Consider the following 13,695-nt stretch of genomic DNA (forward strand, 5'->3'; position numbering starts at 1 on the left):
GAATGTGAAAGTGATGTGGCAAATCAATATTGTTGTATTTGTTGTTTGAGTTTTGTCTGTTGTCGTCAGGAGACGACTTTTCTTTTTGGGGGGGATGATGTCGTCGGTAGAAATTGTGTATCAGCCGACGTGTCCCTTTCGGAAGGAAATTGTGTATCAGCCGATGGGTCCCTTCGGAAAGGAAATTGTGTATCAGCCGACGGGTCCCTTCGGAAAGGTTCTTGTTATGTAGCCGACGGGTCCCTTCGGAAAGGTTTTTATTATGTAGCGACATGTTGTTTGTGGCCGACAAACTCCTTCGGGAAAGTTCTTCGGAAAGTATTTATAACCCCTTCAGGAAGCATTGTAAGGAGGAGATCATATCTTACCATCGAAGCATAATGTACTGTGGGCATATGCGAATAATAATAAGAGTTTTGTTGTTTGTTGTTCATGTCCGTATTCATTGTCTGTTTCTTAATTAATCTATGCGGTAAACAAAAGAGGCATTGATGTCTCTAATCCTATCCCAATATTTTAGTCTACCTCTTTTCAAATTTGGGGCATACACATTTGTAAGAGTCCAGTTAGGCTCATCCTTGAGATTAACAAAGTTGACAAACATAACATTACCTGCTTCATACAAGACTTCTCCTTTAATCTAAGAGAAATTCCTAAGCTTTGCTAGGCCTCTAGATGCACCATCAAATCATTACCAAAATTCATTAGATCAATCCTACTATCCAGTTGAGCAGCAAATCCTCCCCATTTCTCATCTTCTCTAAGAGGAGTATTAAAATCTACCATAATAATCCACCTCTCACTGGAAGAAGAGGCATTGATGTCTCTAATCCTATCCCAATATTTTAGTCTACCTCTCTTCAAATTTGGGGCAAACACATTTGTAAGGGTCTAGTTAGACTCGTCCTTGAGATTAACAAAGTTGACAAACATAACAGTACCTACTTCATACAAGACTTCTCCTTTAATCTGAGAGGAATTCCTAAGCTCTGCTAGGCCTCTAAACGCACCATTAGAGCTGGATCCAACAATTACATAATTCTCATAAACTTTCAGACTTTCCACTTTATCTTTAGTCATTTTAGTTTCTTGTATAAGAACAATATCTGGTCTATGTTCTCTAATCAAGTTTCTGAGAACATCTTGCTTATGTGGCTCATTCAGACCACAAATATTCCAAGAAACAACTATCATTTTTTCTCGAGAGAGAAAACCTCTAGGATAGTCAACTAAGTACCATCCACAATATTCTTGCTTCTTCTTAATAGAGTTGGCTTTCTCTCTTCCTGGGGTTATGGGCTTAAGCCCCCACATCAGCCTTGTTCTTACTTCCTGTAGTTATAGGAGAGGAAATAGTCAGAGAGGCATTCATGTTATTCTTGTTTCTAGGTCTTTTCCTAGTAGTATTCTCCCCTTCCTCCTCTATAGAGGTCTCCAGACCCTCGCCTTGCTTTAATACATACTCCAAATTACTACCCTGGATGATGTCGAAGGGGCTTTCCTTAGTGCCCGCCACAAACAAATCAAAAAGTTGAATCACTGACTACCCAAAATGTTAATGGCTGAGCATTCTAATACCAGAGGTCAGCAGGAGAGACACTTCCCCTAATTTCTTCTAACTGTTGTATTTCCCCTTCGTCCAAATTCTAGTCCTGGAAGGTATCAAGGATGACTGATAAATCAGCCGATTCCACCTAGATGGAGTTGGAAGTATTATATTCTTCCTGATTACCACTAGCCCCAATAAATCTAATTCCTTCCTTCTCCTCATTTGGGTTCTCTTGTGATCCATTGTTGGAGACAAAATTCTCCTCTGTCAGATCTCGTTGGTTCCCAGGATTAACCTTTGGAACCTCCTTGGGGAGAGACTTAGCGGCGTCATCCCCAAGTTGTCCATCCAAATTTTTTGACTCCTTGCTATTGTCAGGGACAACTGCACCCACTTTATTTGAAACCTTCCCTTTCTTCTGCTAGGCTTTCTTAAGTGTCTATTTAGCTTTCTCCTTTTCGATGTAGGAAGGACAAGCTTTCTCTATATATTCTGCTTTTTAATAATGAAAGCAAGCAAAAGGGATACTCTCATAAACGATCTTTTGCAGCCATTTCCCTAGCTTAGAATGCATCTCAATGATCTCAAGCATGTCCCTACCTTATTCGACCCCTATGCAAATTCTTACATAAGTTATCTCCTTCGTGAGGCTGTCACCGAGTATATGGATAGGAATTCTCCAAATGTACTAGCAATCCCATTAAAAATATCCTCATACCAGAACTCCACTGGGAGATCGGGAAGTCTAATCCAAACAGAAGTTTGAACAAAGAAAGAATCATTCAAATCAAGATTAAAAGACCACTTTTCAAGCTCAAGGGTAGACTTACCTATCACCCAAGGTCCTCCATAAAAGATCTTAGTGAAATCTTCTTGGAAAGAGACGGAGAAAAAAAGAAAGCCCTTCACCATGGTTGTGATCTCCACCTAACCCTTGAGATCCCACGTCTTTTTTAGCAAAACCTCTGACAACATCAATGTTAGACCTTCAACCCACAAATTTGCCAACCAAAGTTAGCGCCATTAGCCCAAAATGAGCAAATCTAGAACTGCAATTGCTAACTTACCCTTCTCTCTATCAAATATGTCTTTAACTTCAAGGAATCTAGACTTCCCAGTGGGTTTGACCCCAAAAAGAGTAGTCCATAGTTTGGATAAAAACTCCACTCCCCATGGCTGAAGGGGATCACGAGAGGACCAACCTAACTATTCGCACAACTCGAGGGACCCAGCACCTGAATATTCTCCTTACCACAATCTGCCTTCTAAACATTCTCTTTCCCAAGATCTTTTTGGAAAGCCAATGGGTCCCCATCCTTCTAACCATCCTCCGCTTGATCTAATTCACAAGAATCATGAGAAGCAGTACCATCTCCCCGATCCCTGCTTGGAATTGTTCTTGCCTACCTGCAAATTCATATTATCATCTCCCACCTTGCTCACCTTGCTTGTCATCCTTCCCAAGTTTTGGTATGTCGGTATTGTTGTTAATAGTCTAATTACTCATACTGTTGAAAAGCAATCAGCAAAGAATGTGTATGATGTCTTGACTTCTCTTTATTAATGTGTGATCACACAAGTGACACAAAAACTAAAGCCACCTTCCTAATGAAAATCACAAAAAAAAATTGATCAACTTGTCCTTATAGGGGTTAAGGTGAAAGATGATATTAACAATTGGGGGTGGCAATGGAATGAATTGATAGTTCAATCCCTTCCCTCCAACCAGATAAATGAGATTTTGATTCTTTTAAAATATCCCTAGCTTTTTGGGGGCCAATCAATTTTTAAAAAACACATGAAATAAAATAATTAAGTTGTACCTTCAAGCTTTACCTAAAGAGAGGTCTTAAAAAAGCTTAAAAGTGCTAGCCCAAGTTTGTTTGCATCAGACAATGATTTAGAATAGCCATCATATTGAGTATCAATGTTACTTAATCGCAATGTACTGTGTATTTTATATCGTTAACTTGATGAATAATATACATATTATATTACAGATTTTTTCCATTGATCATTGCATCAATTGATTGTGGAATTGTTTAACTTCATATGAATTCAGCTTCTCATACTCATTGTTTACATTGATAATAAATGTTCGGCCATTGGCGAAAGCTATATAAAGTTTAAACCCATAAAATCAGATAGCTTTTGGCTTATACAATGGGTTGAGGTGAAAGATGAAGAAATGTTACTTGTGGCCTTAAATAGGTTCTCTCCATCCTCTGAACTTTTTGTTCAAAGTGTCTATGCTCATGAGAAGCTTCCCACTATTGAGAAGCTTTGAGATGATCTCATCTAAGAGGAGACCAAAATAGAGATTGTTTCAACTTGAGTAGAAAAGAGTCAAAGCCTAGCCTTGGAAGACAAAGAAAGGTAGCAAGAAAGGTAGAACTAGGCAGGGTTAGAAAGGTGAGGGGGAAGAATTGGACTTTTTGGACAAGGGCAAGAAATAAATGAGTGATTGAAGCATTTCAACTTTGAAGTGCCACAATATGAAGCACTATGCATATCAATGTCTTCAAAAAGAAAGCCTATCAACAAAACAAGATTTTTTGAGGGAATGTAGAAACTTCACCTAAAGCAAATGAGTGGTCATCGAGAATTGAAATTGTTTTGTTCATTGCAATGTGGCTATTGAAGGCTGATCCAAGGATAGAAGAGCATCTAGATACATAAAACTTGAAGAATGGGAGAACGGCATATAGGTTGAGTGAGGAAATGATACCACTTGTCCAGTTGCCCAATGTGCTCTATCTCCTTCTCCATGATTTGAAGTAATATAATTGAGCTTATTGATGTCTTGTATTTCTTGGTTTAATGAAGAGTCTTCTTTCGAGATCTTGCAAGCCCTAAACCTTGTGAAGTTTTGGCCAAAGAAGTTCAATACAGTGGTCTTACAAGTTCCCAATCCAATCAAGCAGGTTTGGCAAATATCATGATAGAGGAGAGCCCTATGTTTGTCAAGTCAGTTTCTATGAGCAACAATGCAATAGTTCAAACATTAAAATTAGAAAATCTCTAAGTTAAGACTATTTATGCCAAGCTTTTCTAGGTGCAAATTGATAAATTTAGTTTATATTTGGTTGCTTATTTCAGAGAATAAAGCTCTTCTTCTTTTTACGTGCTGTCATATGAAATATCTATAGCAGCAATACTCTTAAACAGGATGAAGTCAAGGCTGCATGTCTAAACTCTAAATTTTTTGTTCTTCTCTGCACGCCATAAATAGCAACTACAATAGCTACCATATAGGCAATCTTTCTAAGGATCCGTGGAAACAAAGAAAAGTAGATAAAGGATGTAAGGGGAATTTATGTCATCATTCAAGTTTTATGCAAGCACAAGGAGACTGTGGTTTCACATGCACTGAAATATAGATGTAACTCATCATAAAAGGGAAGAATATTACTTGTTTGATAGCTTGTCAAGTCGCACACAAACTCGGCCCTTATTTAAAGCTTTGAAGGCAAAAATTTCCAAATCGTCCTTAAACAAGCCAATGACTTCCTCTGCAATAGCTAAAGCCTTGCCTCCCCATGCAGTGCCTCCCAGAGATGCTCCACCACCTTCTCCACCATCACCAACCTGAAAATGTTAAGCATGAAGCATTCACTGAACAGCTCTATCAAAAGCCTAGATTTTCATTATACCAAGATAAAATTAGCATCCAATGGTAATGCTTCCTCTAAAAGCAAGTTTGTCCCATATTAAAAGCATAAGGATAACAAACATGCCTCAGCTATTGGTGGGTCCTCAGTTTCAGATGACTCCTCGTAATCGTCATCGTCGTCGTCATTGTCCATCAATATTTCTGCCATTGCTCAACAAATGCAACCAAACATATACTCAAAACTGAGCTTCACCAAAATTAAAAGCATCCAATCATATTTTTAACCCATAGATCATCACTCATCTTCATATACCTTTCATTTAAACTTAATGGAAAGAAAAGTACAAGGTTATTTTAAAATTTCTCTAGACAAAATTTATATTGGTATTCTAGTATGCCTTACAAACAAAACTCAAAAGGCCCTAACGATGAAATCAAGAATATAATGCCTGAAGAAAAGTCACCAGTGACAAACAATATAATGTAATGAGCATCAAAAAAAAACAACTATCCATAGCAGCCACCAAGGTAGCAACTTTACTATGAAACAGTTTATATGGTGGACCATAAATATGAAAAAGAAAAAAATTACAGAAAACTGTAATAGATACAGGAAAAATAAAGAAAATGATATATTCAATTGTAATGCTTCTCAAAAAGAAAAAACAGCATATAATTTTTCGTATCAATATTTTGGATCTCAGTCTACCATCAATGTTCCATATCTTTAGATTTATACTGACTTATATTCATTTGTAAAAATTAATAAGGAAAAGATCAAAACTTCATATTTTTCTTTTCTTTTTTGCTCCGTAAGATGTTGGATGTCACAAGGGGAGACTCCTTCCCATTCAACATATTCAATTCAGAAGCCACATAAGCCACTTTATCAACTCAAGCCAACGTAGATGAAACTTTGGGGGATTTGAACATGGATCTCCAGAATGAGAACCTTATGGCCTTGCAATTTGAGCACAACCCCATTGACAAATTTCGCACAATTTTCAATCAATATTCTTGCCACCATAAAATTTCAATCATTTATTTGCAATAATTTAATAAAATAAATTCTATCTATTTAAATCTTGACAAAATAAGAAATGAAAAATATTGAAAACATACCATATAAACAGTGTTCTTAATTAGTGAAGTATAAAAGATGAAAAATACAGTGGATTTGCAGAAATTCACCATGTGGTAATGGTAGCAGCCACCATGCCAACATTGACAGATAATAAATGTCGCAAATCAATGAATCCCAGCTTGTTGGTGCGATACATCAAGTTCAGAATGTTCCATAGACAGCAAAACATCTTCCAGTTGTCAATATGCAAGGCTATGGTCCTATGTAAGGGACTAGCTAAAACAATTAATAGTACCACACTAACAAAATTTAGGAGTACTTCTATGAAGAAATGGTCTCACAAAATCTACAACACACTCTGCAGCAAATCTCCAAGAAATTCTATTTGGAAAGTGAATTAAATAAATTACAAACTGCCTTTTAGAAACAAGTTCATTACTTTGTAGAAAAACCTCAATTTCTTCTTCTGCAAGGCCCACGGAAAATCTTGAAGCCCACCTCCTATTTATATCCAAGACTGGAATTATATCATCACATGGTGTAATGTCCCCATTTTTAGCAAGTTCTTGCAATTGGCTTGGTTAGTTCACCATCACAACCCCCATGAGCTGACAATGGGATTTGAGGTTCTCAGTTGTGGGGTTATAGACTTTCCAGCAGCATATGGCGTGTTTTGGTTTCGTTTAAGAGACTTACTATTAATAGTAAGTCAAATTTTTGGTTCTGATGAGCTCAGTTGTGTTAGAGGAGTTAAGTGATGCTCTCAATTCTTATTTCAGGCTTCCACTTTGGGCTCCAAGAATCTTGGAGGGAGCGTCTATTTAAAAGTAAGTCACCCTGTCAAGTCCATTCTTTGTCTTTCTTCATCAGGATCACTCTAGTGTTGTGAGATTTTGATTTTGATGCTTCTTCAGTTGTTTTCGGAAGACGGGTGATTATTATTATTCGTTTAAATATGTTGAGGTTGCTATTTTTGTTGGTGTTGTATGTTGGTCACCTCAGTATCATAGCTCATTGGAATCGGAATTAAAAAATTTAAATCGTGGCACAAGTAACTGTAGCCTTGTGTGTCATAATATTATGTTATAGTGGAAAAGGTTATTTTTGAAACCAAAAGCAATTAATAAATTTTATTATAATGGCACTTCATTATATTTTAATGTTCTATGGAGGAAGCTTCTTGAGTGAAGTTCATTTGGGAAACCTCTGCCATTTGGAGACTATAAATATGAGGCCATTTGATGGGAAAGGCATCCAGTTGAATATTATTTTTCTTTTGTTGTCTTTGTGACACTTCTGAAGTTCTGAATTTTTTTGCCCTTGCTGAAGTATAAGGGGTTGTTCTGAGGTGTTCTCCATTGGTAAAGTATAGTGGACATTGGAGTTGTGTATTCTGGAAATTTGTTGGTGGCTTCTCTACTGTACTTACTGTGACTGAGAAGAGAATTTATTTGTGTTGACCACTGCTAGGGTATCATGGAATTGGTGTTATTTTCTGAGAATTGTTTGCATCTTCCACGCTGTAGTCACTGTGATTAAGGGAGGCATTGTGATTGTTGGAGGTTCGTTTTCATTTGCATATGAGCGTGTGCATTTGGACTGCATAACTGGGCGACCATATCCCTGTTGTGGAGCAATTAAGCTGCAATATCTAGGTCGTTTTTCTACCTACTGCTGGAGATTGCTACTTTGCAAAGTGGGCATCATTTTCAGCACCAGGGTGGGCTGCTAATGGGTGTTTTTCCTCACCATTATTAAGCATAAAAAATCCCTCCGTTGGGCAGCGGATTGCAATTGGAAATTGGGTGCCTTTCTGCATCTGAATTTGGCATCCAAGGGAAGAGTTTATATGCATTGCATGAAGCTGAAGACTCTGTAGGGAACCACGTAATGGAGTGTCCAAAGTACACTGGAGCTGTTCGAATGGAATTAAGAAATCTGAATTGTATGCGTTGACATTAGGTTCCTTACTAATTTTCTGTAATTGTAAATTAAATCGCATAATTTAATATTTATATTCTTTGATCGTAATTACTGATTGGGCATAAAATTTGAATGGAGAAAAGAAATATTTACTGTTTCAGCATCTGTTATTTCTCTATCTACTTATTGGTCACAAACTTGTGAATTGCAGATTCATAAAAAATTACAAAAAAGCCCTCAAGATCGCAAAGCAAAAATAGAAAGAAGATACCCCTGTATTTCATCAGCATTGCTAGTAGAACCAGCTCGGGTTTCTTACAGTAGTTCCTGAGCTTGCTGAAAAGTAGAAGAATTTGGTGTTTGTCAAAGTGATAACTGGTTGGGGTTATTACAGTGGTATCAAAGTGGTTTCTTGCCATAGCAAAATCATTGTTATTTCAGATTTGTTGTTGTTTTGAAAGTGACCAGCATTCTTACATTTTATAACCATGGACAAAAATAAGAAGACCAGTAGTTCTATGAGCCGATGAAGTAGTGCGGAGAATAGTGAGAAAATAAATGCCTTGAGGGAGAGTATGGAAAAACTTAAACTTCATCAGCAGAGGTTGGCAGCAAGCTTGTCAAATCCAGAGATGGTTGAGAGGGTGGTGAGGTATATGGTTTCCACCTTTAGACGGTCAGCATTGAGGCTGCAGAAGGAAGCATGAGTTTTCCCTCACAGGTGTCCATGATGCAAATGTACCTATATTTAGTATAGCACCTACTAGTGCTATCCACAATGTTGATGATGGATTTATTTCAGAAGGACATGTGGTGGGGTCAATGGTAGTGGAGGATAGCGGCATTGAAATTCAACAGGTTGAGGCTACCAAAGTTGTTGTTGTAGTTAGTGCAGAGACAATCGATGCAGTTGTTACCACTGATACTTCAGGCTCTTTTGAGGAGGAAATTGTTATTGTAGATATATATGTCAGTTGTCGTAGTGTTGCTCTAGAAGGGGAGGCAACACCTTTCTCAGGTGGGACAGACAAGAGTATAGTGCTACCTAGTTATGATATTAGTGATTTGGGTGTTACAACGTAATCAGTTGATGTGAGTTCATGATCTAGCATTATTGATTCACAGCCTAACGTTGAGTCATGTGTGCAAAGTCAAGTGATGACAGTTGAGCATTTGTTAGGAGATCTAGATACAGAGAGTATGGACACCTCTGACGATTTGTTAGATGATGCTATGAGCTGCACCGGGTATGATATCCCTTCCCAGGCATCTGGTGATACAAGGAGGTTTTGGATGGGTCCCAGGAATAGTGTTTATGGGATCTTACTATTGAGGTGGAAGTTGAGGCATGCAAGGAGTTCAATATTGTGAGGGCTTCCACTTCTTTGGATGAGGAGTTGGTTTAGGTACTGACTGGTTGTATCTTAGTTGTGGATATATGCAAGGACAGTGACACACATGTGGTGAGCGATCTTGTGGTGAGTAGTTCTGATTGAGTTTCCTATCACAATGCAGATAGTGAGACAGAGAGCTTGCACAAGAGGCAAGGGTTACAGAGTCATCATGTGACCTGTCAACTGAAGGTGAGTGAAAATGACATTTCTTTAGCTCTTGAGCATTACGATGCTATCCATCAGATGCTAGCTACATCTGGTTAGGATGTTCCTATGTCACATGAGGACAATGATAGTAGCCTTTCCCTAGCAGAGATTCATGCGCTTCGAGAGGCTATTAGGGTCTTGAAGCATAATTACACACAATTAGTTGTTGACAGGGATTACCTTATGGAGTGGGGTAGCACCTGTAATGAGGCATTATTAGGGAAAGAGGAGTCGGTTGAGCTCACCCAGGAGCTTGAGGCAACTATGGACTCTCTTCAATGATCTTAATTGGCTCTTCAGGAGTCACATTCATGATTGGATGAGGTAACCGTGGAGTTGGAGCATATTCAACACACACCAGCCTCGGATCCAGTTCAGTCGCACATTGTGGTGTTTGGTGGTGAGTTTGATTCTAGGGTTGGGGATGATGGACGTGATGATGTGGCAAACACATCTGTCCAGGATATGGGTGCAGTAGGTACAGAGGAGGTGAGAGCATTAGTGGAGACGAGCTCTCATGGTGATTTGCTTCCTTCTGCTGGAAGCGAATCTATATCTTTATATCATACAGCTGATAGCATTGAACAGTTGGCAATGCTACATTTTCAAAGGGATCAGTTGTGGGTCATGGGAGAGTGTGTTGATGCTTCCACATACAATTTCTACTGTATCGAGTCATTCATGGAGTATTTACTCGAGAGTAAAAATTTGCGAGAGGATTCATACATAATGTCTAAGGGTACTTTGGTTCGGGTCTCTCGAGCTATACAGCGATTGGTGGGAAAGATTGCAAAGACCTTGTCTACCATGCCTCCCCATAGGGATTTCATGGTTGGGTTTGCTAAATGGATAGACCAGGATCATGTCCGACCAGTAGTTTGGAGTCAGAGATTGAAGTCATCTCCTGATTCCCAGTTTAATACTGATGAGCCTATTGACATGGAAACATGGAAACAATCTCGGAAGTGTGAATTTACAATTAGAGATTAGGTCTCAGGAGAAGGCCGGCTTCCTTACTATCAAGGGGCACCTAACTATTTTTTGAGAGGAAAAGAGAGAAGGAATGCTCGAAAGCAAACTACCTATTCTAATCTAAGAGGGGTGATACGCCTAATAGTATTGTTCAATCTTATCCCTGCCCAAGGAAGCACAGTTCATCAATATAATCTTTAGATACACAGATTCTATCTTAGCTTTGACTCAACAATCATCAACAGATTAGAAATCAATGAAATGGTATAAGGGACTTCACTCTATATCATTCAAAGACGAATAGACACAACATATAACCAAAGAATGAAGGCAATACATCAATATAAGGCAAAAGATGTTGCACTATATATTAATGGAAGAAGGAGATACAATTGAGAATTATATTCATTCACAGGCAAAAGGGAAATTACGATAATAGAGCATAGAATACTACTGCTATAAAACTTGCTTTTATAGCTCAAGCATAACTGAGAAACTTCTACCTTAAGCCAAAGCTCAACTACTGCCATTAAATTCCCAGAGAACAATCACTTCTAATCCAAAGAAGATTTGATTGAGTGTGTGCCCATATGCAAAATATCATGTCTTCGTACTAATTCTGACCTCAAAGAGACATAAACGGCCGTCATAACTGCATAGCTAGCTAAGAAAGCTAACTCAAAACGGCGATGGGGTGTCCTTTGTATCAACTAGGCATGGAGATCACCAAAAAGTAGTTGCAAATGATTAAGGAATTAGTTCGCCATTAAAGTGTTGCCTCTGAGAGTGTTTTCGATGTGCCAAATCAAATATGTCATCAATTCGACCATCAAACCTGCCGCATGGCCCAATAATACTAAAGCATTTTGCCACCTTGTTTAGACATTCAATTGTCTATTGACCTGTGCTCATCACCTTGTTTCCTGGCTTCACGACTTATTTCCTTCATTAGTTGCCTGATCGGGTGAAATTGCGAATTGCTTCATTTTATGTTTATCGTTGCTTTGCGGCTTACCTTCATTGTATTCCCTTAACTATTGCAACCCTGCAAGCAATATGTAATTATTTGCGTCGTCGCCGCAGTTTAGACTTAACAGTCTTCTAATCGTGCGATGGTGCAAAGACAGTTATGTCTTGTCGCCCCTTCACAACTAAAACTGAACATAACATCAAATGTTTGCGATCCCGCAATCGATGCTACCTTTACTACATATGTTGCCTTTTTGCATGGTCGCAACTTAAAAATGAACTGCAGCTTGGACACCTACAACCTAGCAAAGACTGCCATTTAACCATAATTGCACCATCACGACTTGATTTGTTAACCCTAATGCTAACTCAGCGATGATGCAATAAGGGCACTTCGCTGCTTCGCAGCTCTAACTCCAGTTAACCCTTAACTCCTTGCAATGTGTGACCCATAACCATTCATAGCATTGTAGCCTAAACTATCAACCCATCTCTTAACTCCGCGAACATGCAATAGTAGGTTTTCGCCACTTCGCGACCTTGACCAGGGTTGGCCTTAACCATATGTAACTGTTCAAACAGGAGGAAGATCGCAACGTTGTCACTTGAAATGTTAACTCAGACGTTAACCCTACGAACGAGCGATGAAAGCAAAATGTAGCATCGAACTTGAAGCTACCTAACCTTGGAGTTAACTGCGATCATGCGTTGTATAGTTGTTCGCAACATCGCAGCTTGATCATGAAAGTTAGCCCTCTAACCTGCGAAGCTGCGTTGATGGTTTAGGTGACTGTTTTTGAATCGTCGCAACTTAACTGACAGTAACTCCTTAACTACCCGCCACCTTATGAAAGGAATGATCGCATCGTCACGGCTCAAAATTGTTCCTTCGAGATGAAGGTCTTAAGAGACTTAAAACCAAAACAAAAGTCAAAAGACTTTGTCATATTCCATTGGCTTGTATGGTGAATAATGAATAATCCAAAGGATGTGAACATGGTTGCCACCCTGAAAACTGGATTTTGGAAGGAGGGGCAAAAAGGGTGAATAGAGCCCTTGATAGAGATTGGGAGTTTTTATCAGCATTACACTGTGAGAAATGGTCATCACTTTTCTTTTGACCCACAAGTAGAGGATTTGGTTTCACATCGGTATGGGTTGGCTCCAGTTCCATACCATCCATTATGGGATTGGTTAGCACCATCTTTTGCAAATGGGATTGACAACTGCAAGTTAGACCACTTGCAGTTGCTACACACCTGAGACAGTTTGGCAGAGGTTGGAGTAGATGGTAGTGTTTCAGGTGTTACCATGGTTGTTACCATCTCCACAGTGCAATTGGGTGTGAGTGTTAGTTGGATGGGGACTCAAGTGTGGACAAATTTTGTATTTCGTATTTCAGTTGGGTTGAGTTCCAATGAGTTGTTTCCTTCATCAGCACCTAGAGTTAGTTTACAGATGATTTTGATGTTGATGTCTATTATTTGGGTGTTGGGGCTACAAGAGTCTCTCGTACACAGCAGGGATAGTACGCAGTTCTACCGTTAGGATCTAGGTGGACTGTGATGTTCATTTTGCTTCGGGATTGCTTGGGAACAAACAATTTTAAGGGACGAAGCACTGCAATGTCCCCATTTTTAGCAAGTTCCTACAATTGGCTTGGTCAATTCACCATTGTGACCCTCGTGAGCTAACAATGGGATTTGAGGGTCTCAGTTGTGGAGTTATAAGCTTTCCAGCAGCCTATAGTGTGTTTTGGCTCCGTTTGATAAAGTGTCAATATTTTCTCCACAAAACATTAAAGGGTCAAGAATAGGTTCTCTTTCACTTTGTTAAGGGTGTGAAATTCCAAGGTCGTGTGTGATTTTCAAATACCTATTACAAATTCTAGACCAGCTTGTTGTTTTGTGCAAGTTGGAAAAATATTTTCTCACTTAGTGGGTGGCGACTCGAAGTTATATCTTTGCACCAGTGCAATTGTGAA

The 13,695-nt window shown here is 38.9% G+C and overlaps 1 protein-coding gene across 2 annotated transcripts in view; it reads right to left on the reverse strand.

The window, feature by feature from the left end:
- LOC149555531 (uncharacterized) overlaps positions 1–13,695 on the reverse strand; it is a 130,498-nt gene that overhangs the window by 97,760 nt on the left and 19,043 nt on the right. For both annotated transcript variants that reach the window (XM_089829619.1, XM_089829620.1), the window contains exons 2-3: positions 5,287–5,363; positions 4,962–5,137 (exon numbers count right to left, since the gene is read on the reverse strand). In XM_089829619.1, coding sequence (XP_089685745.1) covers positions 4,962–5,137; positions 5,287–5,363 — 253 coding nt within the window. The remainder of the gene's footprint in view (positions 1–4,961; positions 5,138–5,286; positions 5,364–13,695) is intronic.

This window comes from Cupressus sempervirens, chromosome 5 (genome assembly GCF_028749045.1).
Source record: "Cupressus sempervirens isolate cs-2001-9-10 chromosome 5, ASM2874904v1, whole genome shotgun sequence".
NCBI classification, from domain to species: Eukaryota; Viridiplantae; Streptophyta; class Pinopsida; order Cupressales; family Cupressaceae; genus Cupressus; species Cupressus sempervirens.